This window comes from Lepidochelys kempii, chromosome 8 (assembly GCF_965140285.1).
Source record: "Lepidochelys kempii isolate rLepKem1 chromosome 8, rLepKem1.hap1, whole genome shotgun sequence".
Taxonomy (NCBI): domain Eukaryota; kingdom Metazoa; phylum Chordata; order Testudines; family Cheloniidae; genus Lepidochelys; species Lepidochelys kempii.
In genome coordinates, this window is record NC_136387.1 from 56,317,227 (window position 1) to 56,338,585 (window position 21,359).

General features: G+C 41.2%; 1 protein-coding gene across 1 annotated transcript in view; it reads left to right on the forward strand.

Moving 5' to 3' along the window:
• The first annotated feature begins 296 nt into the window (after positions 1–296).
• HMCN1 (hemicentin 1) overlaps positions 297–21,359 on the forward strand; it is a 325,430-nt gene continuing 304,367 nt past the window's right edge. Inside the window, exon 1 of the mRNA XM_073356688.2 lies at positions 297–961. Within this exon, the coding sequence (XP_073212789.2) occupies positions 673–961 (289 nt within the window). The 5' untranslated portion in view covers positions 297–672. The remainder of the gene's footprint in view (positions 962–21,359) is intronic.

The following is a 21,359-nucleotide window of genomic DNA, read 5'->3' on the forward strand; positions in this document are numbered from 1 at the left end:
GTGAATTTCCTGCTTATGGCTCAGTCCTGCTTTTATTGTTATCACTGAAGGTTTTGCTCCAAGTGATTCTGTGGCACTCAAGTGACCCTATAAACATTTTAAAAAGTCTCCCTAAAAAAGGGCCTCTAAGGCAAATGCAGGGGGGAGAATGGGTGACCAATGGGAAGCCGAGGCCGGGCTAGGCATCCGCTCCTTGTGTCTCACAGCAGCAGTTGGGAACCTCGGGCTCTGGCCGGAGACTCCAGCAGCAGCAGCCGCAGCAGCACGTTGGGAGCCTCTCTCTGCCTCTTGCCAAAGATCCCAACAGCAGCAGCAACACACACAGCAGGGCATGGATGGGACTCTCTCCCCTCACTCCATGAGGCATTACAAGAGTCCTACAGACAAGTAGACAGGAAAGGGAAAGGAACCAGAAACTACACACAAACAAAAACTGCTGCATCTCTCTCCCTCCCTCCCTCTCTCAGAGGGCTGGTGGGGTGTGTGTGTGTGTGTGTGTGTGTGCGTGTGTGTGTGGAGGGGGAGGGAAGTAGCAACTCGGATCTAAGTTGTGCAAAAAAGGTTTTGTTTTGTTTGTTTTTTAAAAAATTCAAATGCATTTCTCAACTGGAGTGGAAGCCCTCTGACACTTAGTGAGTACCAAGCACGCTGCTTAGGCACTGGGGAGAAAAAATGATTTCCTGTGGAAATATCCCCATTTGGAGAGCGGGATTCTGCACAGTATTCTTGCTGGCTCTCTTTTCTTCTTGCTATGCACAAGATGCCAATGCAGAGAAGGAGCCCAGAGCTGAAGAAATCCCAGAGGGAGCATCCACCTTGGCATTTGTGTTTGATGTGACTGGCTCTATGTATGATGACTTAGTTCAAGTTATTGAAGGCGCATCTAAAATTTTGGAAACCTCTCTGAAAAGACCTAAGAAACCACTTTACAACTTTGCTTTGGTGCCTTTCCATGATCCAGGTAAGGAAATATTTTTCCAAGTCCAGTTAACTGGGAAGATCCGTGTGTGTATGTATGTATGTATGTGTGTGAAGATTTTGGTGTCATCCGCTGAATTAACTAAATGCAGTATATAATACGTAAAGGCAGAGGGTTGCAACCACATTTTAGAAAAAAAAGGGGGAGCACAGAATTCTCCTTGGAAATGAATTAAAAAATAAGAGGCAACTTTGTGCACTTTTGAACATCAGTGCATACATATTTTGTTTAATGTCTGTAACCCTTTTTATATGGAATTCTCAACCAGAATAATTTGCCAGTAACAAGTTACATTCTGTTAACTCACTCCCTCCTGTCACGTGCATACACAAATATGCATTGTCACCTCTGAGTGCTTAATATGCCTGCATTTCCCCATCACATACACGCAAATTGATTTTAAAACATGCACACGCACAGACTTTGAAAGTATCCAGTATTGCTCTGGCAAAAGCCATTTTATGTTAAAACTAGACTTTGTCCTACTAAAGAACATAAAAAGAATTTTGGACTACAGAGTTCCATTACCTACACCTACAGAATCATGTATCCAGTCTCCTCTGATAAAATCGCACGTTTGTTTGTAGTCTTTGTGTACTACTTCAACAAGCTTTCTGTGAAACAGGTAACTATTCTACTGTGCTGCTTGTGTTTTTCCCTCATTCCACTTTTTTCCTTTTCTGCTGTATGTCTTGGTATACCTTGTCTTCCTGTTTTTCAGTATCTCTTTTCTGTCCCTTTTCTATCCCTTTTGTCTGGATTTCTCCTCCTCCCTTGTCAAATCTCTCTTCACAATTTGAAAAGGAAATAGGAACTGGATGCCCCTAGGCTATGGATTAGCCAGCACAGGGAGAAGTTCAAACCAAACTTTTTTTTAACAAAATCCCAAACCAAAAAAATCTGTTTTAGAACATGATTTTCCTGGTTCTAGTTTCCTCTGAGACACTTCAGATTGCAGCATTCTAGGAATCAGTCACAGGAGCTCAGGTAAGACTCCCTTCCCTCTATTTCAGATATTTAGGTGCTTTTAGAGTGACGCCGTCAATGTAAAAAAGAGAACACCCCTTGCCTCCGCCCAGATATCTGCCTGCAAAATGTTTACCTGATATTGTCAAAAATAACAGCTAATATCTATAATGCTGAAAGATTATTGAAAAATTCATGTTTTCTTTTTTCAGTTTGTCTATTTGGTGCATTTTTATATTTGCTATGTTTGTATAAGGTTGTCCATCATGATATAAGACTGATTCTGCGAAAATTGTCAGTTTCACTATTTCTTCTGTGAAGGCAGTCAGTTTCCTTTGTCTTCCTGTTGCTGCCTGAAACACACACATTTAAAAAATAGGATATGGTGATTGTAAAGTCACAAAAATCAGCTGCGGGGGATTCTGGGTTGAGTGTAGAGTATGAAACAACTTTTATGTCATTTTAAAAAAATCATCTGGATTTCAGGTTGACAGTTCCCTTTTGATTGTCCTGCCTTTTAATTTTAAAACTTTTATTTTTAAATGGAAGATTGATCAGATGCATTCTAAACAGAAGAAATTCCCCCATAGAGTGATTCACTGTAACAGCTAACCAGATTGCTCTGCTTTTTAGGATGATTTGTTCAGGAACACGTTTCTCAAACCCAAAAGCAGGAAGGTAATTTTTGTCAGGCAAAGACATTTTAAAAAAAAGTTAGTATAGATTTGCTCCTTCCCTTTGCTCCTCCCAATAAGCTTTGGGTAGGACACCCCACTTATATTTCAGTGATTCTTTCAATGCTTTGTTTGTATTGCGGATTACTTTTAAATCTCATTTCCATAAACCCTCTTTTCATTCCCATACCCTTTGTGTTCTTTCCCTCAGTCACTCTATTCCTTTTGCCTACTCTTCCCTAGGGTTTTTCCTTTTTCAGTCTCTCACTCCTCTCCTATTCTCACTGTCTCTGCAGTCTCCTTGCTCTCATTTCAGTCTGGTTTTCCACCTCTGTTTTCCATCCCTCTTTGTTGTCCCCTCCCCCCTGTGCAAAGGAACCACAACGCCAGTGCCACTTTCTCTCTCAAAATCCAGGAAGCCCCTTCCCCTCACTGTCTCCTTCCTTCCATCCCCCAGGAAATCCCTTTCCTTGATTACTGAAATGTTAACATTTCATTTAGTAATTAAAATGAAAATTAAACCCTTATAAATTGGAAAGCATACAGCAAAACCTGTTTGCAGTATCAAATTTTACATTATTATACATCTGTTTTGCATCTTTAGATGAAAGCTCAGCTTCCACATATAGCCTTGGAGGACAAGTGATAATTTGGTCCACTTTCGTGAATGTTTTAAAGTGGAAAATAAATACTGTCATCTTAAGTTTAAAATAATTTTTGCTTTCTTAACTTTTGAAAACTTTATTTCTGTAATTTGGCCCCCACAAACCAATAGCAATTTCTTCCGTATTGGCTTCTTCTACCTTGAATCATAGAAATGCAGCAATTGCCATATCTGATCAGACTTTGATGTGTCAAGTCCAGTATCCTATCTCTGAGAGAGGCCAATACCAGGTGCTTCAGAAGATGGTTAAGAAACTCTGTTCCAGAATTGGTCACTAACCTTGTGGATGTAGTACAAAGTAGAATTTCTACAAATCTGGAATAATAATCACTGGCTTTCTGCATTGTGTCCCATTTCTTGGCCCAGATCTAGTGCTATTCTTTTTGAAATTCTGTTAGGTGAAGTGGTGGCTATGAGAGATTCTTTAAGTTATGTCTGTCTGTCATTATTTAAGATTTGAATGATTCCACTCTGTAATTTGCCTTATGCTCAGCTGCCACACAGACAAACTGGCTAGTTCTTCTTTTTTAGTGAGGTGTTGGTGTCCATTATGTATTCTTTCCAACAGGTGTCCTGCAATGAGTGCATTCATATTGTGGTCCCACAATGGGTAACCTTTATCTTCAAAGACTTCCACTGTCTTTGCATGTCATTGTCTGGATGGACTACTGGATAAGTAACTGGACCATGCCTGTCTTATAAACTTAGCTATTGTTGGAATTTTTTAATTTTCATTTAGCTTATTGAAGGTTTGTTCCTGTGAAATGCTGAGTTTTAGTGTGTTTTGAAGACACTTAGTGCCTCATACCATCAGATCTTATAAGCCAGATTCACGTCTGATGCAATGCCATTTCGTCCAGTGAAGTTACACTATTACAGCTGGGGTGAATTTGGCCTTGTGTACGTTAGTTTGTTCCCGAGGTGACATTGCATAGTATACACTGGGCTCTGTTGGATTCAGTCTCTTGCAGTACAGCTTGTCCCATGTGGGCTAGTGAAATGATCCAACCAGACTCAGAGTACCAGATATTGAGTGGAGACAGTCATTGTTGCTGAGGGAGGAAAGTGTTCACCAAAGATCTCCAGCAATCTCTCCTCTTGTGTGTCTCTGCTTCATATACCCAAATTAATCCAGCTGTTGTCTGGACCAGGGGTAGGCAACCTGCGGCACATGTGCCAGAGGTGGCATGCGAGCTGATTTTCAGTGGCACTCACACTGCCCGGGTCCTGGCCACCGGTCCAGGGAGCTCTGCATTTTAATTTAATTTTAAATGAAGCTTCTTAAACATTTAAAAAACCTTATTTACGTTACATACAACAATAATTTAGTTATATATTAAAGACTTCTAGAAAGAGACCTTTTAAAAACGCTAAAATGTATTACTGGCACGCGAAACCTTAAATTAGAGTGAATAAATGAAGACTCAGCACACCACTTCTGAAAGGTTGCCGTCCCCTGGTCTGGACAAATTTCAAAAAGTAGTTACCAATTGGCTCAAAAAGAGGCCCTCTTAAGTCGACATGGAGTGGGTACGTGATAGATGGAAAAAGCCACGAGAGTGCCTTTTGTTTCTCTGCACAAGGCCTTTTTCATAACAGGTTTGCACAGAACAATTTTGTCACAGGTGAATGTAAAACTGAACTCTTACTGGTACAGGGGTGGGCTCTGGATTGCGCCCGCCCCGCCCGGAAGGGGGTGGGGCCTTGGGCAGAAGGGGCGGGGGTGGGGGGGGTCAGCGTCCCCCAGCCAGCCCATTCGCGCTGCCTGGCCTGCACCACCTGGGGCTCCAGTGGCAATTTAAACGGCCCTTTTAAATTGCCAGCCCCAGGGCAGCTGCTCCTTCCGCCACACCCCCGCTCCATCAGCGGCCCAGGCGGGCAAAAGGGGCAATGACGTTAAAGTGCTGTCGTGGCAGCGCTTTAAGCAGGGTCCTTTGCCGCAGCAGCGCTTTAACGTCACTTTCCCTTTTGCACCCTCCCCCGCCCCGTCAATAGGGACCCGGCAGGGCCGCCAACGGGGGGTGCAAAAGGGGCAGCGATGTTAAAGTGCTGTCGTAAAACGCTGCAGTGCTTTAAAGTCAGCTGTATGGGCGAGTACCGGTGGCCACTTTTTACCTGTATGCTGTACCAGCCTGTACCAGCTTTAACCCCAGAATTTTGTACAGAATTGGTTGGCAGAATTTAGAATTAATATTGAGAAGACTCTTTCACTGACTTACACATTTCTACTGCATAGAGCTTCACTAGGGGAAGTTCCTACAGTACTTCTGGGGTAGATGTAACATTCGGGTCACCTAAATGTATTGCTGAGGAAAGAGTTGTAATGTTTTATAAATGATGCTGTGAGGGCATAAAACAAAAAAACTCAGATGTGATGTGATTTGAAAGATTTTGAGGATCTTCCAGTGTCCCATGTTTATTAGGAAAATCCAGTCATTCTTGTCATTCATAATTTTTTTTAAATAAAAAGTTATTTGGTGGATCACCTCAAGTAAATTTTCATTAAATAAAGATTGTGCCCTGCTTATCCATTTCTGACACACAAACTTTCAAATGACTTCCGAGTTCTTTAAAAGTCCTGCCATCTCTGACACAAATGGTAATTAATATATTGTACAGTATGTTACATATTATCTCAGTGCTGCAGTATAAATATATGGAAATAACATGGTTTTGAGGTGGTGGAGATGGATACAGTTTTAATAACATCTAAGTGAAACTACTGTCCCCTTGTAGAAGAGAAAAAAATTAACCACTAGAGATGGGTCCTATTTAGAGAGATTTTGAATACCTGTAGTTTGAGAGTTGGAATCTGGGATTTGGATTGGCCCAGAATGGTGGTTTGCACAAAACTAAGTTCCGGATTCAGGTTCTGATTGTACCCTCCCCCTCCATTGAAATTTTGGGTTGTTTTGATCAACGCCATTCCACCCTTTTTTTAACCCCAGACCTGTCTTCTGACAATAACTAACCATTGTGTTAGGTTCCATGTACTCGTGAAGCATCCAGTATATCTGAGTGGGGTTTGGGAATCAGTTTACCAGTGCCTAAAGAAGAAAGTAGAAGTTGTATAGACTGTGAAGGTTGTTATTGACAAATCTCCAGCAAAACATTTATATCCCATGCCAAAGTTTTATTACAAAACTAAATTAAGGAGGGTTGGCACAGGCAGATTTTGCATAAGAACTAAAGCTCAAGATCAAAGACTACTTTTCAGTTGTCTGTGTTTGGTTCTGACATCCCACTGGTTAACTCTCATTGAGTTCAGTGGAAGTAGGACAAGATCCAGAATGCCTGTATTTAATGACTGTGGCCAGCCAGCTCATTTTTTTATGCCATTAAGGAATTTTGGAATAGAAAATGAGCCTAATGGGACAGATTAATCCTTGGTGCTACTTGGTTAAAGCAAATGGAGTCACACCAGAAAGGAATTTGGTCCCATGTAGTTCTCCCTGTATTTTAAAAAAATATTTTTGTGAATGTCTGTTTTAAAGAATACACTATCATAATTTTATCTTAAATTACAAGGAAAAATGAAGGTAAGATAATGACTTTACCATGAATATAAATTGCAGCTAATGCATTAGATATGTAACTGAGAGAACATGAACAATATATCATACACATCTTATATTTTTAGAGGTAGTCCAATTACAAATATGGCACCTTAATGTGACACCCAGATTCCAGATCTTCAGAGGAGCACCTTTTAAAATTAGACCCCAAATGTTTAGGAAGGTTCCCACTCCCAACCCAATTCCTCAGAAATGGAGTACAATGTTCTGTTTATAAATTCTGGTATGATTAACTTGAATGTTTTGGACCACATGAGAACCAATAATTGTTGTTATTTGTGTAATTTTACTGAAAAACTTTTGATACATATTTGTTTTTAGACACAGGTCTTATTTTCTCCTGAGAATTTGATGGAAGTTGTATTTGTGTAATAATGTCACATACTGAGGATTGTGTGAACATTCTAGTGAATTTGATAATCCTTGCTAATTAACACCTTGCACTTCTGCAGGATCATCAATCTGAGGCTCTCAAAGCCCTTCACAAACATAAATGAATTAGGTTTCATATCATGCCTATAGGTGGTAGGAAAGTATTATTATCTCAGTTTTACAGATGGAGAAACAGGCTTAGGAAAGCTTAATGACTTTTTTAGAGTCACATAATGGGTCTATCGTCGGTGGCAGAGCTGCGGATAGAACCACATCTCAAATAGTCCCACTTCTGTGCTTTACCCACTAATCCTGAAAAGTAGTACGGTCACAATACCATGTTTAACTTTACAATCTTCAGTGTCATTCCTTTGACGTACCTTTGGCTGGCATTGCTATTACAATGTATTGGTTGCTATGGTATACAATAGTTTGGAACATGTTCAGAAGGCCATAGGAAGGTTCTTTTTGGATACATGATTATATGTCTTGGGCACAACACAAGGCTTGATAACATACCTTTTAGTGGCACTGAATTAAAAGGTTTCATACTTTTGAAATGAAAAAGTGCTGCAGTGGATCCTAATCTATTGTTAAGGGAGATGTGAAGCTGTGTGCAGGAATGGTGAAGTATGAACCTTTCTTTGTGTCAACTACAGCACTGAAAAATCCACTTGCACATAATGAATAGTATATTGTACCCAGTGAGTGACAGTAAGCCATCTATTTCTGCACAATTTGATCTTTGATTTAAAAGTATTCCCTCATGATTGCAAATATGAACCAATGTATTCCTGTCTGCAAATAGACAGTAGCATTGCCTCTGCTGTTGCTTATAAGTTTCCCAAGCTACAGCAAAATAAAATTTAAAAGACACTTGTCAGTATTACTGTGGTATTCAGAACTCCTCTGATAGCTTATCTGCAGTGTGTTGCCTTGAATTTTCCCATATTGGGCCATCCCCATTTTGGTCAGTTGACAAGAAGATGTGAGAATACTTAACATGGGGAAATAGATTCAATATTTGTAATGACCCAGCCACTCCCAGTCTCTATTCAAACCCAAGCTAATGGTATATAGTTTGCATATTAATTCAAGCTCAGCAGTTTCTCTTTGGAGTCTGTTTTTGAAGCTTTTCTGCTGCAAAATTGTGAATATCACTACAATTTTTTCCCTCTTGCTTATAATAGCTCATCTTAATTAATTAGCCTCTTACAGTTGGTATGGCTACTTCCACTTTTTCATGTTCCCTGTATGTGTGTGTGTGTGTATGTGTGTGTATATATATATATAATCTTCTTACTATATATTCCATTCTATGCATCCGATGAAGTGGGCTGTAGCCCACGAAAGCTTATGCTCTAATAAATTGGTTAGTCTCTAAAGTGCCACCAAGTACTCCTGTTCTTTTTGTGAATACAGACTAACATGGCTGCTACTCTGAAACTTCAAAACTCAGACCTTATGTTTTAGTGGGGAGCAGGAAAATGGATTGATATATAACTGTGTAGCATTCTACTTAATGTACTATATCCCTGTTGCATCTCTAGAACTGGCAATTTCAGTGGGAACAGATGTGTGGATGAGTTTTCAGAATATACTGAGATTGGTCTTTTGTGTGCCACAGTGTGTTGTAGCACAGGCTTTCTTTGCATCCTGATGTCTGACCATGGAAAGAACCATTCCAGATGCTGTAATAAAGCTGTGACAGTGGTTTTGAGGCTTGCAAACAGATGGAGTGATGTGAGGGTGAGGTTCTTTTGACCCTTGATGCTGTGGAGCAAAGCTGCCAGAGAGCTACTGATTATTCTTGCACATGGAAAAGAAAAAGCGAGACATCAAGATTTCTGTGTGAGAGAGAGATTAAGCAAGGCCGGTGCAAGCTGTGTGTGTGTTCTAGGCAGACAAGTCACGTGGCGCCCTCTCCCATATTTTGCTAGCATATTCTCCTGCTCTAGAGTGCTTATGTGCAAACTGGAGTGCCAGTCCATCAACCGCTGAAGACACCAGCTTGAGCTCTCACATTCTGGTCCACTCCATTGCAAGTGTTCTCTGTCACACAGGAACTGTTTCCCTCTGCACTCAGTACATCATTTCCCCCTTACTAAGTAGGCTAAATTGTTTGACACATATTTATATCCAGTATTTGGGTAATTTTGAGGGGAGAAAGAATAAAGTGCTTGCAGAAGAGGTCTCGGGGACAGGTTCCTATGAGGAAATGTTTTGATAACTTCTGATATTTGGTGGAATCTGGTGTACTGTCCAGAAGTATACATGTGAGCCAAGCATAAAAATTATCCCAGGCATAGCTGTTAAAGTGAGGTCTAAACTCCACTAGAGGCAGAGGAATCCCTTTTTTTCCTCTCTCCTCAATTCAAATACTACTTTTATCAATAGAAGTATGAGTTGTTATATAGCTAAACTATCTAATGAATAAAATATGACTGATAAATTAACAAGTGTGATATGATTGTTCTGACACTAATTTTTAGCTACTCATTATAAGGGGTCGGATTCAGGCTGTACTAACTGAATCTCCTGACGAGCACTTTTCTGGTGGCTCCAGAAGTTTCTGAAGAATTAAGCTTTATGGGTGAGATTTTCAGAAATTTGGAGGAGTGGCCAAAATCTCCTTCCATTGAATTCAATGGAAGTTTTATTATTGACGTCACTGGAAGCATAGTTAGGGCAATGGGTGCCCTTGGAATGGTATTTTTAAGTTTTTGTCCATTAATGGTTAAAAGATAACTTCCTAAATGTACAGCTGTGTAATGCTGTCTTACTGAGTTTGCTGATTAGGTTGAAACAAGAACTCAGCTCAAAAGGTGCTAAATCTGAAATCTAATTAAGCTTGCTTGAAGGTCGGGATAGTTAATTATTTCACTACTGATCAGTTCAGCAGAAATGTTTGGCTACCCTGGTACTGAAGGTGGAGCCTATTCACATATTTTTATTAATCATTGACTTACACATTTTTGATCTTAAAATGGTGAAAGAACAAGATTTCTGGTATTTTTGACCCTACTGTACTGTAACTGTGGAGAATAACTCTGATCAGGTGAAGGGTTACACTAAAGGATCTACATATCCTGTCCATCTCTATTGAAATTTCTGTGATAAACAGTAAATGTGTTTGGTGACCTTAATTTAATCCTTTGTGATATTTACAAGGTACTGGTGTATAATAGGACGGCCGTCATCTTGGTCATCTCCAGAGGTTTAACCTAGGTACTCCAGATCTAAAAGCAGGAATCTCTACAGCTTGAGCAAAAGACATTATTGACAGCACCAAAAGTTCAAAAATCATGAGGCAGACCCAACATTTTGTGAGATTGTCCAGAAAAGTTAAATCATGTTTTTTGGTCTGTCTTCTGATTTTTGAATTCCCCCTGCCCACCCCTAAAGGTTTGTGACAATTACATTGTTGCCAACTTTTGCAAATTTTTCATAAATAAGATTTTGGCCTCTGTTCTTGCTAGAAGACCCAACTGAGATCCAGGTTAGGCTCTGTACACACCCTTAGGAAGAAACAGTTCCTACCATGAAGAACTTTCATTTTAGTGCGAAACAGCATGATGAATTTGTGACATGGAATTTAGAACCATGGTCCACCAAACTCACCTTACGTAGGGGTCATCATACTCATCTGTGCTGGATTCAAACTGGTAACCTATAAGTGAAAGTCTCTGTAGATCATTAGCAATGCCTGAGGCATCCAAACCCCACTCATTATAATGTTTCAACTTTGAGAATGAGGTTTGCTTTCTGAAAATATATGTTTATTATATCAAGTTTCTGGAGTTTACACAAGTAGCATCTTCCACTTTTTGGGCACACAGGCAAGATCTCCCATGTATTGTTCTCAGTTTCAACCATACTCTATAATAAAATACTACATCCTGTTCTTGAAGGCTCCCATGAGCCAAAGTTGAAACACTAAATATGCAACACTAAAATATTAAAATATCAAATTCATTTCTAAGTAGTGTTATACAATATACAATCATTCAAACAGACTCTTAACACTAACATTTATTTTCCATCACAAGCAGGATTTGTATCTCAAGACCTTTTTCACTTCTGCTATAGGAGTATGTGGGAAGGCATTCTGTTATACTCTATGTGAGCCAGCCCATAGAGGGCAATATGTAATCCACCAGCAAAGTCACATGACAAGTGTTTGGGAGACAACAATGGAATGCTGGGCATCAGAATTGCTGGCTCTAGGAGCAGAAGGTAGTCTAGGACAGTGTTTCTTAACCTTTTTGATAGCAGGACTCTGCTTGCCACCTTCCTAAACTGTATCAGGGAGATCTCCGGTCCACAGACTGATCACTGACGAAACACTGGTGTAGGGGTTGTATCCAAGTATAACAATACCCCTGTTTGGGTCATTTGTGAGGACTGAGCCTGGAACCTCAGGTTTTAAAAACATTAGCCCCTCCCACTTGAGCTGAAGAACCACAAATATTTTTGTGGAGGCAGTAGCAGAGTCAAAAATCTCTATATGTGGCCTAGTCTTTAAAAGGCAACACAGAGGCACATTGTATTAGTGTGACTTACACACGCATGTGTGACATGTTCCTTCTGAAAGGCAATGTAGCAAAGTGAATGAGACTTGGGTCTGTTATATTCGAGTTCTGTTTCCAGAATAGCCTTGTGCAACTTCTCAGTTATCTTATCTGTAAAATGGGTGAGTGATATTTATGTCCCTGGGGGTAATAATATGAAGCCTTGCTTGCTTAATAGTAAGGGCTGTGAAGGGCACAGAAACATTAACAGCATTAATGGAAGAGCTAGAACTCATAGCCTCATGGTTTCCAGTTCAGTGAATTATCTCTCTTTCTCTGGTTTTGTGCCCCACAAATTTCACGAAGGCAGGAACTTAATTGTGTTTTTGCAAGAGTTCCTGCAGCAGGAACAAATAGTGTTGCTTGCAATAATTTCACAATCGTTGGCAAGACTGGCTAATGGCCTTAGTCACCTACTTGGGAGCTGTAGTAGATTCATATCCTCTGTTGATTGGGTACGGAGGGAGAAATCTCTCTCTTCCCCCACTCACACACACGTAATAAAATAGAACCTTTAGTGATTCTTGTTAAATGCAGAACAGAAGTTAGGTCTGGAGCCCCAACTGCCTTCAAGCTATGAATAAAGCTCTTTACGCTTTCCCTGCCCCAAGACTTATATACACTGTCCCTTTTACTTCTGGAAACAGTAATTGTTTAATGAGAGTGCACAGCAATGAGGTGAACACACTGTGAGCCAGGAGGCATAAATATTACATACAAGCTCTCACTTTAATCAAGTATTAATGTTCATTATACAATAATTTTTCAGTGATATATTCTAAAGGAAATGATGAAGAGGGTAGAATTTTGCAAGTACTGATCATCAGCCACAGAATACTTGGCTCTTGAATTGCTAATCTCATTCAATTACAGCAGATTTGCTGAAAGATAGTTATCAAAAATAAAACAGAAATGCCTTGTGCAGTGGGATATTAATATTAAAAGCCCTCAGTGAAGGAAAAAAAAAACTTGAAGTTCAGGTTAAATACCATAAAAGATCATTTGTTATACTAAAAAAAATCAAGCAGTGAGAAAAGTTAAAATGTAGGGTCTGATGCTCAGTTACTCTGTTCTATCCTTGGGTCAGGTATGGGGAAGAAAGGTGCTTTAAAGCCACTTCTGCACTCCTTGTATTTTGGCATCCCAGGACTCCCTATAAGTAGTCCTAGGAAGCAGAGAATGGTAGTCACACGGCAGTTCACTCCAGCCACACCCTGACTTGTCCCCAGTCCACTTCATACATCACGGGCTGGGAGCAGTGCTGGTGTACGGCACTTGTGTGCACTCTACCGTGGCTGGGGAGGCAGTTCAGGGGCCATTTCTACACACTTCCTTATGCTGTTGGAGCATTTTGAAGGGACCTTAGTGCAACTGAAAATCAGTCTCTTAGGATGAAATCCTGGTCTCATTGATTAATTGGAGTTTTGCCTTTGAACTTTAATGGAGTCACCATTACTCCCATAGTTACCATTTTCTAACTGGAAAGGTAAAGCCTATTGAAAAAGGAATTACAAATGAAAATCATATGTATGAATGTATACATCACAGTTTATCCCAAGGTGCTTCATAAACATTAAATATGGTAATCATGTCAGCCAGTTCTGTGGTAGAATTCAGCAATTGGCTAACAGTGCACTGCAGCACTACAAAAGTGTAGGAGAGAAAGTGAAGAATTCAATCACCAATGGGATGTTGAAGTAGACAAAATATAATTATTCAGTTTGCTGTATGGCCAGATTATGAGAAGTACCATGGAATCTTGATTCTTTGATGACTGCAAATTGTTGAGATCTCCATTTAATATCTTCTGTGAAAGATGGCATCTCTCCTAGCATGGAATCCTTTAACACCCCACAGGAACACTGTTTTGTTGGTAACTCAGAGGGAAGAGTAGCTCCCATTGAATCACTAAGTTTACTTTCTGCAGTACTTGAGCTTTTCCTGCCACTGTGCCTAACTCTACTTATCTTATGAGATCTCTCAAGATCACAGCCCATGGTGGCTACAACTGGAGGTCCTCAACTATACAAGTTAATTTAGAAGTCTATTTTTTTTATTTTTTAATGTGAGGGAGGTGAGAGGGATTGGTGATAATTCCTTTAAGATTTTACTGAGAGTTTTAAATAAGCATGGCTCAAAGGTAATGCAGAATGACCTTGGTATTGGGGCCAGATTCAGTCAAAATGCCATCTAGCTTCTCTGCCATGGAAACTTAGATAAAGTTGTGGCAGACCTCCAAATAACACACACAGGCTTGTACACAAGCCCAGTGGTGAATTAGTGTATTCAATCTGGCCCTTAGTCAGGTGAGGTAGTTGATTAGGAATCAGATAACCAAGAGGTCAATGCAGAGGGGACTTGGTGGGGAAGGGGTGGAAATTTGATTTAGTAATTGATTTTGAAAGTGGCCTGACGAATGTAAAGGGGGAAACCTACAGATAGGAAAAAGAAACCAGAGGTCAATTGGTATGTGCTCTCCAATCAAAGATTTGGTGTTGGCATTTGCTCTGTGTTTTGGTTTTGAAGGAGACACATTCATCAAGGGAAATATTGGGAACATATGTTTGTTAGATCCTGGATGACAAAAGCTGTAACTGATGAAAGAGGCTTGCGCTGTTACTTGAGCTACTTTCTATGCTTTGGTAATTGACAATTTTGTTAAGAGGATCAGGATAGACTGAGGAGCTGTGCTTTCTCCTGTTAATTTGGTCTGACGGCTGCATGCACTTAATTTGCTGCTGCTGAGAAGGATGCATATTTATACATAAATTACAGTACTATGTATGGTTCATTCATAGTTGGTGGCGGTCTTTGGAATTTCCTGTTTAGGTTTATTATTCTGACTTATTATACTCATATTTTACCCTCTTACAAGTTTGCTTTTAGCTGTCTATTATTTGATGAGCTATTGGTTTGTCCATTACCGATTCAAGATTTGTATTTTGTAATTGGAATAAACTTTGTGTTTCAAAGGGTTCAGTGTTTTTAGCATCATTCATGCTTCTTCTGTTGATGCTGTATAGAACTTCCATTGTTTCTCTTTGTTGAAAGTATGTAAGCCCTGCCCAATTTGAATTTTGCCCCTGGATGTGTGGTGCTCAACTCCAGGCCACACTCCCAATGACTCTGTCATTTGAAGTCACTTGTAGGGGCTCCTCGCCCTATCAAATTCCACAGAGCCAGACCAGGGTTTTCAGGCACAGAGTGCTCCTAGCTTCTACCCCCTTCTGCACTTAAGCTGGTGCGCCTAGGATTGGTTGAGCGAATTTGCAGCTGGCATACATGATAGTAAGGGACTTCCCCTAAACGCTCCCCAGGATTTGCCCCCTAAGGTATGTCTTGACTGCAGAGTTAGGCTGGGTGATCAGTGCCCAGGTGTGAACAGCCCCACCCCAAAGCCCTACCCACATTACAGTGTCCTCACCATTTCTGCATTCACTTATGTGTATCTGGGGTTATATCCCATAGCTCTTCGTGCTGAGAGGATCTAGGGTTCTTTCCCAGTTATTTACGTGGCCTATTACAGACAGTTGACAAGAAGGTGTGAGTAACAGTAGGGAGAAATTAGTATTGGGGAAATTAGGTTTAGGTTTTGTAATGACCCAACCACTCCCAGTCTTTATTCAGGCCTAATCTGATGGTATGCAGTTTGCAAACTTCTTGTCAACTGTTTGTAATGGGCTACTCTCTTACCACTTCAAAAGTTATTTTTCCTCCTCTGGTATCCTGCTGTTAATTGATTTATCTCGTTAGACTGACCTCACACTTGGTAAGGCAACCCCCATCCTTTCATGTATTTATACCAGCTCCTATATTTTCCACTCCATGCATCTGATGAAGTGGGTTCTAGCCCACGAAAACTTATGCCCAAATAAATTTGTTAGTCTCTAAGGTGCCACAAGGACTCCTCCATTGTATGTGCTGATACAGACTAACCCGGCTACCACTCTGAAACTTTACAAGCTTGTTACAAATGCAGGCAGGCTGCAGGACCTCAGGCTTTTTATTAAGATATATGAGCCTGTTGCACTGTATCTGATGTGCTCTTCCATTCTGACTGTCTTTGGAACCTTTGGTAATCTCCTCCTGTTCCAAGAGGCCTAGAGTGGAATTATCTAGTTCTGCTCTAGTTACAGCTCTCCTCCTAAAATATATTTAACCACAGATTTTAATCTGCAGGATATTAAGGTCAATATATATATGTAATATGAAAATGAAACATTCTCAGACACCAAGCCAACAAGAAGAGTTGCATAAATCTCACATAGCAAAACGGGGCTGAAAATAATGAATTTATTTTCAGTAGTCTATTCGAATTACCTGTTTTGTCCATCTAATCTATATCCTCCATAGTGGTGGACTCATTACCCACAGGCCTCTGCCAGCACTTAATCATGGGCATAACTTTAATTACATTTAGCTCAAATGCATAGATGTTTTGGGGCCTTTGTATCACGTAACATTACTCACAAAGAAAAACTTGCATCTGCTAGTATAGTGTGAAGGGAATGTTAACAAGTGTGTGAGGAAACAATTGCAAACTAAGCTCCTACCCTGGAATTGACACTTTTTGGGTAGATCTCTGGACTGGTTTAGGGGGTCCACCCATGCAGAGTCAATTGCAGGACTGAGGTCTAAATGAAGGGTTAGCTGTAACTTTCCTCCTTTGTAATTTGGCACCATTTTTCAGAATGGCTGTAACATTCCTTTCCACTCTTATGTCTGCTATTATTCTAACTGCAGCACTACAAAATATGAAGACAGTTTTAAAAAATGTTTCAGACTGTTATACTAAGTCAGCTGTCCTTAATACACACTGCATGGCAAAGAAACGACTTAAAATAGGTCCAAATTCTGTACTCAGTTTCACCAGTGTAAGTGTGGGGTAACAACATTATAATCAGTAGAGTTACTTTTCAGGTACTCTGATATGTAACGGGAAGCAGAGAATTTTGTTCCAAGTTTTCAGACTGAAAATTCCTGCTGTAGTAGAGTCAATTGTATTACTATCATCAGTTACTTATGAGGGAGAAAATGTTTTCACAGTTAAATGAAAAAAGACACAGATAGAAATCCAGGTCAGCATGCTCAGGATAAGAGCTCTAATCCATGACCATAGGTTATTGCTGGATTCCTGCCATGTTGTTTAAATTAGATTCAAGACCTAGAGGGAGTGTATGCAGGAAGCCATTGTAATTTTCATGCCTTAGACACTAGTGTATTTTCATGAGCTGAAGTTAAGCGTCTCTGGGGATGCTGAATATCACTGAAACATTTCCTGAGTTCTCTTAAGTGCACAATGGTATGCCCGACTCTGTTTTGCAAGGACAGTGTTTTTTGTTTAGTTAGTGAGGTCGTAATGTAGCCCATTGAACCAATGTAATCTTGGGCTTCTAATTGTTTGGAGAGAAAGAAAGGGAAAAGGGAAAAAAGGCAATTTAAAGGGAAAAAAGTATGTTTGTCTTGTGAAGAATAGCTCAAAATGAATCTTTACTGTGATTTTTTGTCCCCTCTAATGATGTGTATTTTTATTAACAAACCCAAAAGCAGAGTGTGGCCTCACTACTGCTGTGTGGGAGCTAGTAATCTAGGCTCTAATCCGGCAAAGTACTTAAGCAAGTCCTTAACTTTAAATATGGGAGTAATCCCATTGGTACAATGATTTTAAATGCTTAAAGTTAAGTACATGCTTAAATGCCTTTCTGGATCAGGATCTTACTGCCTAGAGCCACCAGACTGGAAGTTAGGAGACCTGGGTTCTATCTCTGCCGCTGTCCTGCTGGTGCCTTTGGGTAAATCACTTTATCTCTCTGTGCCTCTGTTTTCCTTTCCACCCTCTAGCTGTCTTGTCTTGTAAAACAACTTGCCCAGTGGGGCCCCGATCTTAGTTGGAACCAGTAACCACTTTAATACGAATAGTAACAACAGGCCCTGTGCTCTCCTGAGCTCAAGTGTTGCACCCTCTAACACGCCAGCAGGTGCTGGCCATCCCAAAAAGGGATATGGAAAAGGCAAGGCTCTGGCTGTTCTGCAGGGCTCTGGGAGGCATGGTATATATCTAGATGCCACACTCTAAGTAGTTCCCTGTGTGACATTTTTGCAGATGTGAATGTGTGAAGCGAGGGAGTGTGTCTTGAGCCAGTCAGTCTCTTCCTCTCTCTTATCTAATAATAAATTAATGAGAATACTTGCAGCTGGGGATCTTAGAGTACTTTCACCTACTTGGAGGTACATCCATAGTATTAGTCTCTTATTACAGATGGGTGAACTGAGGCACAGGGAGCTTTGGTGACTTTCCCAGTGGTAGAGCTGGGAATGGAGCCCCAGAGCCCTCACACATAGTCCTGTGCGTTAGACACAGGCATCTTGACCCAGTTTGTCACTGTCACTCCAGATGAATTACATTTGGCAGGTATGCTCCCAGAGCTCCTTTTACAGGCCAGAGAAGACATTCCATTGCCACTTACAGGAGTTCCAGCCAAGCAGGCAGGAAAAGCTGTCCTAAGGATTCAGACCAAACCCAGTACTCACATGGGTGGTGAGGTCAGACCGAGAGAGGGATTAATTCAGGAATTTGTTGTTTTCCATAGATCTGTACCTCTTGTGCTTTTAAGAATAGAAGTGTTTGTGGTTAAGAAATATCTTGGTTAAGCCTGTTTTCCTTGCTTTACTGCCACATTTTCCCTGAAGGGTGTGACTAGGAAACCAGAGTTGCCATATCAAGGTGGACTCAGGGGCAGGGAGGAGTGATGGGTCTAAGCAACTGGGAGTTCAGGAGGACTGTGGCACTGCTTCTGATGTCTAGGCAGCTGGATTGCAGGGTGTCAGATGTGGTGTCTGCTCCTGGGAGTGTGCCTCACAGATCCAGATCTAGGAACAAGTGACCAGTCACTACCCAGACACAGGGGGTTAGTAGCTTGTGGGATTCAGTAGTTGGATCCAGTGCTTAATTTGTAATGAAAGAGGTGCTGGGGCTCAAACAGTTTTTTTTACTTTCATAACTGATGTGGCCAGCCCAGCGGTGCCAGGGCTATGAACTACCAAGCCTAGAGGTGCCGGGACTCAGTCTCGGCAAACCCCAGCACAAATTAAGCCCTGGTTGGATCCAGTCACAATAGACAGACTGTTTATTGAAACAGGAGGGCTGGCCTAAGTTGTAACAGTGCTACAGGTGTGTTTATGAAGAAAAGTTGCTGCAGTTACATCTGATGAAGTAATAAAGCTATATAAATGTAAGCCGGGTCAGAATGAAGGCTTCCCTGACAGCTAGCTGAGAGGGGGAATGGCTTGGGTGTGTTTATGTAAATAAAGTTTGCTCCTGCTCTGCTTACATTTTCAGCAGATACAGTGGTGACAAAGTGATCAACTTTTGCTGGCGTTGGGTACAAATCACCTTAGTACTGAATGCAGAAGTAGTGAAATATGGTTACCACTGTTGTAATTATTGTAGGAATACAGGAAAGCAGGACTGTGCTTAACCTGTCCCAAATGAGGGCCACCCTCAGATGAAAGAACCTCATTAAGCCAGGGGCCCGAATGTCAGAGCCCTGTGAAAGTAAGAGGGCTGGGGCAGGTATCCCTAGCCAGGAGGCTGCACACTGTCATCAAGGGCTCTCCCTAGACGGTTTAACCTGTTCCTCACCACTGTTCAAAGAATAGTGCTAAATAGTCTTTATCAGGAGCGTCTTTGTTATGCTAAATGCCCAGTCAGAGTTGAAATCAGTTGTGGTAGGACTATGTTTCTGCCTTGCCTGCTAAGAGCTAAAAATAACTGAAAACTGAAATCACTTGAGATCATAGAATCATAGAATATCAGAGTTGGAAGGGACCTCTGGAGGTCATCTAGTCCAACCCCCTGCCCAGAGCAGGACCAGTCCCCAACTAAATCATCCCAGCTAGGGCTTTGTCAATCCTGACCTTAAAAACTTCTAAGGAAGGGGATTCCACCACCTCCCTAGGTAACGCATTCCAGTGTTTCACCACCCTCCTAGTGAAAAAGTTTTTCCTAATATCCAACCTAAATCTCCCCCACTGCAACTTGAGACCATTACTCCTTGTCCTGTCATCTGCTATCACTGAGAATAGTCTAGATCCATCCTCTTTGGATCCACCTTTCAGGTAGTTGAAAGCAGCTATCAAATCCCCCCTCATTCTTCTCTTCCATAGACTAAACAATCCCAGTTCCCTCAGCCTCTCCTCATAAGTCATGTGTTCCAGATCCCTAATAATTTTTGTTGCCCTTTGCTGGAATCTCTCCAATTTTTCCACATCCTTCTTGTAGTGTGGGGCCCAAAACTGGACACAGTACTCCAGATGGGGCAGTGTTTCTGCCCAGCCTGCAAAGAGCTGAAAATTACTGAGAGTGATGTACAGAGGTCACAGCACAGAGGCAGGTGGCAGCAGAAGGCGACTAACAGTTGGTGAACAAGTGGTTGGTATGGCGGAGAGGCGCGATGAGCGGCCAAAGGGTGGCTGGTGGAGAGGTGTGGCAAGAGCAGTGAGCAGGTGGCCAGCAGCGCGGCGGTGGAGAGCTGTGACGAGCGGCCAGCAGGATGGTTGGTGAAGAGGCGCGGCGAGAGGGATGAGTAGGCTGCCGGTGGAAACGTCAAGCAGGCGGCTGGCAGGAGTGGCCAGCAGGGTGGCTGGCAGTGAGCGAGCAGGGTGCCTGAGCAGTGGATGTGTAAGGTACCTTTTTACCCCAATCAGGGGAGAGGTGAACTCTGCAGATGCACCTCTGAACTCTGGGTCTGCATTGTCCAAGGACAGCAACTGTGAGTGGGGTGCAGAGAAATGTTGGGCACATGAAAGGGACTTTTGGGTTGCTGGACTTAAGAACCTGAGGGGAAAGGGACACTGCCCAACCTACTTGGGGATGGGTCTTTTACTCATGGTTTATGTTTATGAACCCTGTTTGTGGTATTTTCTCAAATTAATGCCAAGTTACTTCCCTCCTTTTAGTAAAAGTTTCTTTTCTACACTCAGACTCTGTGCATGTGAGTGGGGAAGTATTGCCTCTCAAAGGCGCCCAGGGGTGGTGTATAAATTTCCCAGGTTACTATAAATTACCCGTCTTGAGCCGGTTCTGTGTTTTATCAATGGAAAGGAACCCCTAGATAATGAACTCAGCCCTGGTTGCTGCTGGCTCCACCTGGCAGAAGGTTACATAAAGAATAGAAGGAAAAATATTTAGTTTTGTTATATCAGTAAGTTGAAAAAGAAAAAAAATGTCTAAAATTATTTGGGGGAAGACATGCCATAATATACACTTACTTTAAGTCTTAGAGGCAACATTTCTTGTAGAATATTGACACGATTTATGTTCTTTGGCACTATCACAGTAAACATAGATATAACAGTTCCTTTAGATATAACTAGATAAAACTTCCTATAGGAAAACTTAAATTAAAGGCCAAAAAGCTACAATGAACCAGCATTCAAGTGTCTAACTTAAATTCATAAGAGTAAGGACTATCTAAGTTAAGACTAACTTCAGCATTCATTTATTCTCTCCTAGATACGCAGATGTAATTTTCGTTATTATTGACAGTTATCCTTATC